Source organism: Oryctolagus cuniculus, chromosome 11, assembly GCF_051225735.1.
Source record: "Oryctolagus cuniculus isolate XC-2025 breed Fujian yellow rabbit chromosome 11, ASM5122573v1, whole genome shotgun sequence".
In the NCBI taxonomy this organism is placed as follows: Eukaryota; Metazoa; Chordata; class Mammalia; order Lagomorpha; family Leporidae; genus Oryctolagus; species Oryctolagus cuniculus.
Window position 1 is genome coordinate 38,273,317 of NC_142877.1, and position 12,725 is coordinate 38,286,041.

Below are 12,725 nucleotides of genomic sequence, written 5' to 3' on the forward strand. Positions count from 1 at the left end.
ATTTTCAGACTCCGAAGTGTCCTGATAGTTTTATATGATCCAGTCCAGTTCCTGAAGAAACCCTGCCGACAGGTAACAAGTCTTTGAAAGTTTTTGAAGCCAAAGTCTCCCCATCAGCCAGCCCATCTCTTCCTAAGTTTTCAGTCTCATTAGGAATGAGAAACAGATACCATGGCACCAACCTGTCTACAAGACACCGCGAGAGAAATGTAATTGCCTGTAGGAGGAATATAAATCAGCAACTCTCAAATCATTCATATTTACACCCACTCCATTTTGGTTGCTTTTCCTTTATAATTTGGTCATACATCAATGTCAAGTGTATAATTTCATATGGTGCTTTATCAGTTACTGCCCAGAGCCATGATTATATGGTGCAGGGGAACTTCTTCCCCCCAAGTAAGTCTATCTTTAGTATCTTCTTGATAACCACTTCTTACATAAAAAAAATCAAAAGGAAAGTCTTGGTTTTCTTATGTGGCTCCAGAGTCCCTAAATATAGCATTTAGAACCAATTTATCTACTGAAACCATCCAGCTTTTAGCAACCACCACAATTTTTCCAAACAAAATATTCTTACTTCTTTCTTTTGTTACTTTTATCAGATTGAAATTGAAATGTTTGGGATTTCCAAATTGACCATTCAATCGTGTACTAAGTTCAACTTTCATCTTGCTCCTGTCTGGATATAAGACTGGATTTTGAATCATCAGAACAGCGAAATGGATTAATGGCAAGATTTCTAGAAGAAGTCTTTTCAAAAAAATTTTAAAAGAAAGTCAATGACCTAGGATTCAAAAGATAATTTATTAGTCTGAGAACAGAAGTCACACTCTATACCCAGTAATATGCTTCTTTTATTTTTGTGCCTTTATCTTAAAAATATATTTAAACAAGAAACAAAGGTAATATTGAATTTTCTCATAAACTTTGCTTTCTTATTTACAGTGTTACATTGTAAACAGCATTCCATTATACACAAATTAAGGACTGTGCATTACTGTATGTTCTCTTTACATATTCATTCATAATATAGTACATATAGCTCATAACTATGCAATATTTAAGCTTAGAAAAGCTCGAGGAAAGAAGTACAAACTTTATCAATAAGACTATTATTTAAAAACATTCTGAGCTTAATTCTCTGCTAGATTGTTTCACTGAAACCATTCTTTGTTAAAGAAAAATGCCCCATATGAGGGATGAGAACAGTTTAAGTTACCACTGGCTCCACTTAAACTGGTTAACAAATAAAAACACCTTATTACTTATTACTGCTTTTAAATGGAGCACTACCACTGTCAAATCATTTAAACAAGTAGGTTTACTCTTCATTTCAGACACATTACATCAAAGACAGTTGGTACCTCTTTATGAAATAAAAAAAGTTTTCTGCAATTTCAGATTTTACTTGTAAACAGTTAAAGCACATATTTTGTAAAGACAATTTTATCATTCCTGGTCTTAGGTTACACAATGAGGAGTCTCTATTTCATCAGGGGAGAAGCAAGTACACACACTGCACACACATACACACACACACACATTCCCGCTCACCTGCTAGAGGCCCATGCGTCACTAAGCGTGAACTACAGCAGCACTTGTGTCTCGAGCGGAACACGAGGTTGCTATCGGAATTATAAAATAACGAAGATAAAACACCCCACTTCAGTTAAAAACCCCAAAAGCTCAGGTTCTGAAACGGCTTTCGGTTGCTTCCTTCTCAGCCTGAGCAGTCAGTTCACTGGGCTTTCCAGGCGGCAAACCCCACCTTCGATGGCCACCGACTGTCCTGCCACTGCACCGGGAGGGAGTCTTGAAATGTGAGTCTGCAGAGGAGACAGGAGAACATCAGAGGTGCCAGCGGTGTCCTCCCATGTCCAAGAAAGGTGGCGGAAACAGTAGTGCATCACATTGTTACTTGACTTCTGAGCATCCACAGAATGTGAGGAAGGTAACAGTTGGGTATGGAAAGATCCTATCTGTTCACATGGCTCCAGGACCTTTTATGAGCAGCTGCCAGATGCCTGGCATAGCACTAGTATACAAAATGGTAATGGTTTTCAATGTGAATATTGAGCATATTCCAGTCATCTGAAAACGAAAAATTTATCTACATGTTGTCCTATAAATATTCAAAGCAACTGAGAATATTTAATTCATGTCTATTTAATCCTTAAGGGATTTAAGTAGCTTACAGAAATTCACATTTCAATTTCCTAAAGTGAAGAAGTGAGAAAAAGGAAAAATAAGAATTTATAAAATGAGCGCAGGTGTAAGGCTAACACAAAATCTAGCCTAGGGATAATGCTGTGGTGCAGTAGGTTAAAACTCTGTCTGCGATGCCCGCATCCCATATGGGTGTCAGTTTGAGTCCCAGCTGTTCCTCTTCTGATCCAGCTCTCTTCTAAGGACTGGGAAAGCAGTAGAAGATGGCCAAAGCACTTAGGCCCCTGCACCTGTTTGGAAGACCCGGAAGAAGCTACTGGCTCCTGGCTTCAGATTGGCCCAGCTCTGGCCACTGCGGCCACTTAGGGAATGAACCAGTGGATGGAAGACCTTTCTCTCTGTCTCTCCCTCTCGCTATCTGTAACTCTACCACTCAAATAAAATCTTAAAATAAAAAAAAAAATACTAGCCTAAGAGTTCAGTACCAACCCTGGAAGACTGGAAGAAGACTGTTGCCCTGTCTCTCCATCCTCTGGTAGCCAGGATCAGGTAGGTGGCTGATGTGGTGCACAGGATCATAGCAAACCAACTGCTCAGAGACCAATCATTCCTGGAGCTTTGGCCAGGCAGCCATTATTCTTGTAGTTCTTCACGCAGAACCAGCTACACAACACGGAGTCTTGTAGAGCTGAGTATTACGACACCACTCTAAAGAGGCTGGGGCCAGAAGCGCAAGTGGAAGACAGTAAATGCTAATCCATAAGGAGCCAGGATGCTGTCAGCCAGTAATTCCTTTTTTTTTTTTTTTTTGGTATGGGGGTTTATCTGGTTTAATCTAGGGATAAATATTGGAAGTCTGTAAGAACATAGGGACTACACAACCTTCAGTTAATCCTCTCTAATTCTATTTCTCTAAACAAGCTTTTCCTAAGGACTGCGCCCTGTGAGTTCAAACCCATGGATTGAGGTTGTTAGATGCAGCTGGTGAGTTAGCCAATCTAAGATAGCATTGATAGCCTTTCTTTTTTTTGACAGGCAGAGTGGACAGTGAGAGAGAGACAGAGAGAAAGGTCTTCCTTTTGCTGTTGGTTCACCCTCCAATGGCCGCTGTGGCCAGCGCGCTGTGGCCAGCACATCGCGCTGATCTGAAGCCAGGAGCCAGGTGCTTTTCCTGATAGCCTTTTATGCAACTAAAAATGAAGAAGTGTATGTTTTAGATGGGCTATTAGGTAACGACTTCTAGTTTGAGGGTAGACACTCTTAAGCAGAAGAACTTAAGATGCTTTCACAACTATTTAATTAGCAAACCACTTCTACCATCAGTGGGAACTAATGAGAATAATGCCTGAAAATGATATATGAAACAAACAGCAGCCATATCCATTTTGGATAATCTCTGTTCATTCCTTGCTGTGTGCACCTCCTTTACTGTGATTCCTTCATATATATATATATATGAAGGAATATATATATATATATATATATATATATATATGGGCTGTTTCTGAAGCAAAGATCTTGATTAAGTCACCCATTTAACCTTGAAGCTCCCTTGGATTCAATAGCACCCATCTGAGCATTTCTCAGCAGTATAACTCATGGTTTTGGTTTATTTTTGAGTGTTTAGGTCACTATAACTGAAACTCACTCAGAGGCAGGAACTTGCCTTACACCTCAATACCCCCTATATCTGTCAAAGAACTTGATGGAGGCACACTCAGGAAATGTTTGCTGAGTGGATAAGTGACTGAAGCACACATTTCAGGACTATGCTTGTGTGCATAGAAATATAGAAATTATCTCAAGTGACCAGTTTGGTTAAAAAGACAATCAGACTAATTTGCCATAATAAGATTCTTCTTGGTTTTTTCTATTTCATAATTTTGCTTTAAGTGAGCAAAATGTTTTATGCCATAGGACCAAAAAAATAGAATTTATTTCTTTATTAGAATAGTTATACAATCTTATGTTAGCAAACAATAGATCAGTATTTATCAAGACAGGGGAAAAAGAAATGCAGAGATTCAAGAACACTTTCTTCTCTTCAACTTTAGTAACAGAAGCAGGACTGTTCTTATAATGATCGGCTCCTCACAATAATTAATGTTGTTTTAAGCAAGTGGATGCTGAGATGAGGGGTCGCACACTGGGCCCTCAAGAACACCTTTAGGTTTTTCATCATCTTAACCCATTAGTGCACAACACCAGGCTCAGGAGAACACTCTTAACTTGGTTCTACACATGGGGCTGCCCAAAGAAGGCAATTTCTTCTAGGTTCCCAGAGCACACAATGTTCACTGTGTGAACAATCCATTACGTTTCCAGAATTATGGCTGGGTCCAAGCCAAAGAGAGATCACGTCTGACAGTCATACCTCCAGGAGACAGAATATCAAAGGATCACTCAGTTCTTGCACTAGAGCCTGTCACAACCCAACAGAAATTGGTGGTGATGGACGTAGTGACCCCAGAAGCCTCTTTAGGAAGTGGCAGGCATCTGTTCATCTCACGGGGTAGCACCACCGTGGTGCTAGGAACAGCAGCCAGAAGAGCATGATCTGGGCAGCTCTTCCAGGACTTCCTCCAGAACGAAAAAGTGGCCTTGTAGCTGAAATTCTCTGCTTTCTCGCTAATTCCCTGAGCAATACAGGCAGGACCCTTGAGGTTAACACTTCTGAAAAACTACCAGCTTGTAAAGTAAACTGTCTTTATAAAGCCAATACTCTTATGACTTTATCGCTTTAAAAAACCAAGTACATTTAGCTTGAAGATTTCAAAACAAGAAAGTTAAAGAAAAAGATATTTAAAAGTTACATAATTCCTTCCTATGCTAATCACAATCTAAGTAGCAGCTGAGATTTCCTATCACTTACACTCTCATTTGAACATCTTCTAAGACCACCATAGTGACTACTCTTGTGTGGTTTCTAGAAAAACCACAAGCACACAATTTAATTTTAAAAGTCTCAAAGCCTTTATTTAGTGGTTATATTTTAAGCCGCTGCCTCTCTACTCAACCTACAACCATCTTAGGAGATTTGATCAACATCTTCTACAACAGTCAAGGGAAGATTCTCTTAAACAAGTCATTATCCTACTTTGGTGGAGTCAGAAAAACAAAATCGAGACAGAAACAATCTAAAAAGGGCTCTTGGAAATATCTTGCTCACTGGTTTCCTAATTCTGAGGGTTTGGGTTTCTTTTCTAAAAAAAAAAAAAATTTCTTTTAGAGAGCTTGAAGCAAATACTAGAGTCAAAGCAATGCACACATTCACAAATAGAACAAATGATCATGGCAAAACACCTACCAGCAGACAGACTTATGAAACAGCACTTCAAGGGGCCAGTGCTGTGAGATACTAGGTTAAGCCTTCCTCTGTGGTGCTGGCATCCCATACGGAGTCCAGTTCAAGTCCTGGCTGCTGCATTTCCAATCCAGCTCCACACTGATGCCCTGGCAAAGCTTGGGCCCCTACACCCACATGGGAGACCTGGAAGAAGCTCCTGGATTCCGACCAGCCTAATCTGGTCATTCTGGTCATTTGGGGAGTAAACCAGTGAATGGAAGACCTCTCTCTCTCTGTCTCTCCCCTCTCTGTAACTCTGTCTATCAAATAAATTAAAAAAAAAAATCTTTAACAACAACAACAAAAAGAAATAGCATTTCCAAACAGAGTGGAGATGTTCTCATCAACCAATGGCTAAACAAGTACATAAAGCATACAACATATTCTAAAGCTAATCTGCACAGGCATCACAGTAACTGTAAGCAGGGATTGCAGAATTAGAATGTCTGGGGTTCTAGGTCTTATCTTCTACTTCCTGAACAAAAGCAAAACTACACTGCCCAGGCTTCTTTTAGTCAGGTGTACCTATATGAGTGAAATTGCTCCAGGGATCTAGGGTGATAGGCATTCCCACAAGACTGGCAGAAGATCTTCCTTTGGATCAATCTCTACTTTCTTTTTCTGATAATCTTGAGGCCTGTGAGATGGAATGAGTCTGGGACCCCAAAAGGAGAGCCTTTTGCCAGTGAGAAACACACTTTTATAGTATCTGAGCAACTCTATATTTAGGGGGTTGCTTATCACAGCAGCTCCTGGTATCATAAACAATACTGGTTCAATATAAGCCTCTAAGCTTACAGGTTGTGTGATCCCAGCTAGTTACTTACTAACCATCGTTTAGGCCTCCATATCTAAAAGTGAGAATAATAATACTATTTATCATAAAGTTGATAAGGACTATATGTGACAGGGCATGCAAAGAAAACATGTCTCCATAAGTGTTAGAGACTACTGTTGGAAAAGAAAACCACAGACATAACACAAAATATTGTGCAGCAAACTGCTATTAGAGTTTACAGGATATCCCAAAACTGATAAATTCTATCTGAAAAGTTTGGTCATCTGTAAAAATAGAATTAATTATTTTCATGAAAATTTAGTTGCATGCCAAAAGGTAAGGCAGAAGATAATGTTCATTTTCATATGAGCATTTTTGATGCTGCTGTTTTACCACTACTGATAAAAAGGAACTGCTGAGATTTACTAACTGGTGAGGGCTTGCATGTACCAGCATGCTATAACACTAACCGAAGGCTAAAAAATAATTAATTCAACAAGCTTGGGTGCCATAGAGAAAACCAAAAGGGTAGAATATTGGCAAATTACCTTCTCATAACATTGTAATGTCTTGGGGAAGACACATATAACCTTATGAAACAGTTGGAAAACCCATTAACAAAAGCATGGATATGAATCTGGGAAGACACAATTCAGATCACAACAGACAGAGGTCTTAAAGCAACAGAGAACTGAAGCCGACAAGGCCCCCCAGTAAGTCATACAGCTAAGTGCAGAGGCATGGACCAAAATATTTTCTGCTCTCTCCTTCATTCATTCATTCCTCTCCCTTTCCATTTGCCTCCTTACCATTCCTCACCCATGCACCACATTCCTACCTCAAGGCCACTATGTACTCTCCCTACAAAAAGTTCTTCCTTCCAATGTCAGTGTGGCTCACTCACTCAGTCCTGCCAGATCTTTACTCAAAATCTACTTTCTCAGAAATGTCTACCCTGCCCTGCATTTCATTATCACCACCCTTCAACACTGCATATAAGCTTAGTTTCACCAAATCACTGGGCTATTCTGTTTATTTTATTCATTGCCTGTCTTCTGGAGGAACACAAGCTCCCTGAGGACAGGGACATTAGCCTGCTTGTTCACTGTTGTCTTCCCTGAATGTCAACAAATGGCCTATACCTGGTATATGTATGTTTGTTAAGTGAATAATGGATTTTTTTAAAATGGGAGGTGAGAGTGGGACTTGAAAGAGAAAACTGCAAAGTAGATATTTGCTAGTTCTTACTTTTTTATAGTTTTGGATTATAGCTTTTAGGTTAGCTGTAAATTTTAGAAGACATTTGTATAAACTAAACAGTCAAGAAGATTTTGAAGTGGCAGACTTCAAATCTCTAGAACAAAGCCTATGTGTTTCCCAAAACTGATTAAAAAAAAAAAGTAGGAGCAATGTGATCTGACATGATCTGCTCATTTATCCAATCATTGCACTCAGCATGTATATTCTCCTCTTCCAGAGAGATATTATTGAAGATATCAGCCTTCAAGTGGTCAAGTGCAGGCTGTATGCTGGGCTTATCTGTTGTGTTATGCTGCATTAATGAAATTTTGATGAATTCTATGCTGGGAGGAATATGGAAAGCACTAAGGCAAACTTGTTTGTGTGGGCATTTTCCTTTTCTTAATCTTTTTCAAATTGTTGGGTCCTTGATAGATTGCATTTTTCATGCACTGACAGTATCATATGAACTTTCTTAATATAATCTGGAATTGTGTGTGTGTGTTTTATAGAATCAAAACTCATTTAAAAGGTTAAGCTTCTCTTCTATTTATTACCATGCTACTAGGGCAGTATAAAATTTGGAACTGTGAGCTGAGCACACCTTATATCCTTACATAGTGAATTCTGAATAGACATGGTAATACTCTCAGCTTTCTTTACCTAGCACAAACATGACAGACCTTAAATGAATGATCGGAGAGAGAAGGGCTGGGGAAGTGTGTCTGGTTAGCTTTTTATTATCTTGTTTCTATTGTGGGCTTTATTTTTCTGTTAATGAATTGAATAGGGAGATGCTGCTACGCACCATCAGTTTCCCAGAAGTCCCTTGTCCACCACATGCAAGAGCTGTCTTTCAAGGAGACACAACTTGTGAATGAGTATATCCTGGGCATTCTTTGTGTGCAGCAATTAAACTTTGGAATGTAATTAACTGCTGTAAAAATAACTTGGTCTTCAGACCTCATCCTGAAAGCAGATATACTCAACTAGTTGACAGGTTCACATGAGCCTTCTTAATACAGTGAGGAACAGTGAGTAAATTTCATAGGATAAAACCCCATTAACTAAAGGTCAAAAGACCCAGTGCTTTTCCCTTCACCTGTGTGATATTGGGCAGTGTGCATAAAATGAGGACTCCGAGTTGGATTATCTCTAGAACAGGGTCTCCAAGTTTGAAAACTCTCTGACACTGACTTTATTTAGCTTTTGCATGCAAGTTAATGGATCTAAAAACAGGCATTTACATAGAATCATCACAGTCTTAAATTAAAAGTAATAAACAGGCAAGAGAAACTTGAAGATATAATTCCCAAACTCAACCTCACAATTAAAAATATCAACAGAATGAGGAATTAATACCATATGCTAGTCATTTTACCATATGCCACCCCTTACTTCATTTTCCATATTTAAACAAAGATGCCATAAAAGATCCAATGGTAAATGTGGACAAAACACAAAGACAGCATTATAGCAAATTTCATTGTTAGCACTGAAACATGACTATATAAAGGGAACAACTTTCTGTTGTTCTCACGTATAAAGATCATGTCCAGGGAACCTTAAAATAAGATTAAAATGCTGTCTGATGAGAACAGCATGTTGCTCCAGTCTCATGGCCACTTTAGCTCCTTCTTTTACCATGCCTACTGACACCACACTTCAGTCAAAGGCAACATCAGACAAGAGTTTCCTCCTATTTTTAGCTTAAAAGCCCTGTCAAGGCACCCACATAAACATGGCAAGCCTCAGAGTACCTATTAGCCCACCACTCACGTGAAGAATTATCATGAGTATTCACTTTTGCTAAAGGTGATAAAAGCTCTCCACTATTTAGCAAATACTTATTCTGCACATATTATGGGGAACAGAAGAATGAAACACACATAGATCTTGCTCTGAAGGCAATTAGGTCTTTGTAGGATGCAGAAACTAGTTCTCTGTGAAAACTTAATAAAAATTAAAGTGCCTACATTTGCATATTGCTTTAGTTTCCATGTTGCTTTGTACTGATGAGGTTACCTCAGAATTCCCTGGCAGGTAGACAGATATACATAGTCATCTTTTTTCAGGTGGGGAAAAAAAAAAAAGCAAGACTTAAAATGGTTATGTGGTTTGCTTATGGTCAGAGAGGAAGTGGAAAAATTGAGACATGAATGAAAGCCTCTGAACTCCAAATTAAGGGCTGTCCACACAAAGGAGGATTCTAAATCTAGCTCTCTTAAGAGACACCTTTCACTGCAGGAGGCTTATGACAAGGTAGCTTTTCAGGATGGAATAGTGCTTGCTCAAAAGCTAAGGCCCACTCATTTTAATAATAAATTTCAGGATGATTTGGGGACTCAAAGAATTGGATTTGAGCATTAAATATGCTGTTGATGGATTGGACAGTCCCTGGATTGGGAAGCTACTAGCTCTTCAAAGTTCAGCACCTTTGTAGGCAAAAATAAGAACATGACTCAATTATACTCAGGGATCTTTTTTATTCTACATTAGAAAGACTCTCTAAATGTTAAAGAAATAAAAAACCACATCCAGATTTTTCTAGAATTCAGGTTATATGTTTGTTTGTTTTTCTTAATAGCTCTCTAAGAACAAATCAGAATCCCAGCCGGTGCCATGGCTCACTAGGCTAATTCTCCGCCTTGCGGTGCCGGCACACCAGGTTCTAGTCCCGGTCGGGGCGCCAGATTCTGTCCTGGTTGCCCCTCTTCCAGGCCAGCTCTCTGCTGTGGCCCGGGAGTGCAGTGGAGGATGGCCCAAGTGCTTGGGCCCTGCACCCCATGGGAGACCAGGATAAGTACCTGGCTCCTGCCATCGGATCAGCGCAGTGCGCTGGCCGCAGTGCGCTGGCCGCGGCGGCCATTGGAGGGTGAACCAACGGCAAAGGAAGACCTTTCTCTCTCTCTCACTGTCCACTCTGCCTGTCAAAAAAAAATCAGAATCCCGACTGGTTCAAGAACTAAGACTCACCTTCTTAGCCCAAGCCTAATCCGTCAGAGTAGTTTTCTAAAAGAGTGATCTTAAGACCACCTACCAAGATGCACAACATCAGAGTACAGAGAGGTGGAGGAACAGGAGCCTACAATTTTCAGCCTTCCCTGGGGAATTTTACTTCTATCTCTACAGAAAGAAAGCCTATCCCTAATATCTTTGAGATAAGGTAGAAAGGTCAGCAGGTATATCATGCAGTCTGTAAGGAAATACATACCTGATACCATTAATGATAATAAGTGTACTGAGACTGTAAAGACATTGTACACTCTTTACTTTGATGTTTTAAGTATTTTTAACCTTCTTTTTCAAATATTTTAAAACATATACTTTTTATACATTAAAATTGATTTTAAAAATCAGTATATGGGCCGGCACGGTGGCTCACTTGGCTAATCCTCTGCCTGCGGCACCGGCACCCTGGGTTCCAGTCCCGGTTGGGGCGCCGGTTCTGTCCCGGTTGCTCCTCTTCCAGTCCAGCTCTCTGCTGTGGCCTGGGAAGGCAGTGGAGGATGGCCCAAGTGCTTGGGCCCTGCACCCACATGGGAGACCGGGAGGAAGTACCTGGCTCCTGGCTTCGGATCAGCGCAGCGCCAGCCATAGCGGCCATTAGGGGAGCGAACTAACGGAAGGAAGACCTTTCTCTCTGTCTCTCTCACTGTCTAACTCTATCTGTCAAATAAAATAAATAAATAAATAAAACCCATCAACAAACTCTGAATAAAGTTCTCCTCGTCAAATCATCCTCTTTACAACTTTCCATTGATCTGACAAATATAATGCCAAAGAACTGTTGAGGCGTCTCATCCTAGATAGCAGCATTCCCCAAACTGACTTTTACTCTGTCTCAGGAGGCACTCTTTGAAAAAAAGAACTCTGAGTAAACGTCAGGGAAATGTTGCAAATTTATCTGTTCTGCCTCATTCCACTCTCCTCAGAGCCAGAGAGGCACATGAGTACAGAAAGGTCATGGAATCTGTGCAGGGGCCGGCACTGTGGTACAGCAGGTTAAGCCACTTGGAAGATTGGCATCCCATATCAGACAGAGTACTGGGTCAAGTTCCAACTACTCTGTTTCCAGCTTCCTGCTAATGAGCCTGGGAAGGCTAAGCCTAAGCCCTGTCACCCACATGGAAGTCCTGGTTCCTGGCTCTTGGCTTTGGCCAGGCTCAGCTCTGCTGCAGCCATTTGGGGAGTAACCAAAGAATGGATGATTCTCTCTCCGCCCCTTTCTCCCTCCCTCTCCTTCTTTTGTTCTGCCTTTCACACAAATCTTTTTATTTTTTTAAGAAAGCTGTGCAATTCTGTTTTAGCCAGTTCACCCCAAATGTCAAAAAATATCTTCCTTGAAGCTGTACCAGAACTACCACGAAGAATATGCTGAAATTTTATTTTACTCCACAATAGAACCTCAGTTTTCTTTCATGGTACTTATCCCCAAGAGCAGTTGTTGGAGTGGAGTGCCCCAGGGTCCAATAGTTGAATCAACTTTCTTCTACTCATTTTGTAGAAAAATACCTGGAACATTTTTAGATATAAAGTGAAGTCTCTGCTAGCATTGGAAAAAGAGGTAATAATAACTCTCTAGATCTATCTCCTCCAGTTACCACTCCATTTCTTTTTAAAGATTTACTTGAAAGGTAAACGGGGAGAGGGGAGGATAGGGAAGGAAAGAGAGGGAGAGGGAAAAGGGGAGAGGAAGAAGGGGAGAAGGAGAGAAATTTTCCATGTACTAATTGATTCCCCAAACGTCCACAACAGTCAGGGCTGGGACAGGCTGAGCCAGGAGCCAGAAATCCCATGGACTCTCCCATACGCATCATCATCTGCTGCTTCCCAGGATGCATCACAGGAAACTGGATCAGAGGGAGCTCAAACTAGCACTCTGATGTGGGATGCACACATCCATTTCTTTACTTCCATTTACGGAAAACTTCCCTTACAGAGTTGTCTACACTGGTGACCTCAAACTATTTCCTTTCATTCTCCTTTTCAACTTTCTATAATCAGCTTTTTGCCTTGAATACTCCACTAAAACCTCTCTCACCAAGATAAGCAATGATTTCCAAAGCCAAATCCAATGGGCAATCCTCAGACCTAAGTTCAAACTGTCTAATATCAGTATCTGACAGAGTTGATCACAGTCTTCCAAAAACACTTCCGCTTGTTTTTCAGGACACCACACTCACCTGCCTT

The 12,725-nt window shown here is 40.4% G+C and overlaps 1 protein-coding gene across 14 annotated transcripts in view; it reads right to left on the reverse strand.

Annotated features, from left to right (window-relative positions):
• TASP1 (taspase 1) overlaps nt 1-12,725 on the reverse strand; it is a 361,007-nt gene that overhangs the window by 108,157 nt on the left and 240,125 nt on the right. For 10 of the 14 annotated variants that reach the window (XR_011380008.2, XM_070052099.2, XM_070052098.2 and 7 more), the window contains one exon: nt 840-1,829. The exons of the other annotated variants lie outside the window; for them this stretch is intronic. Coding sequence is in view for 9 of the 10 variants with exons in the window: in XM_070052098.2 (XP_069908199.1) it covers nt 1,737-1,829 (93 nt within the window). In the remaining variant the exon portion in view is untranslated. Of the gene's footprint in view, nt 1-839; nt 1,830-12,725 lie in introns of those variants that run through there. 14 annotated transcript variants of the gene reach the window in all.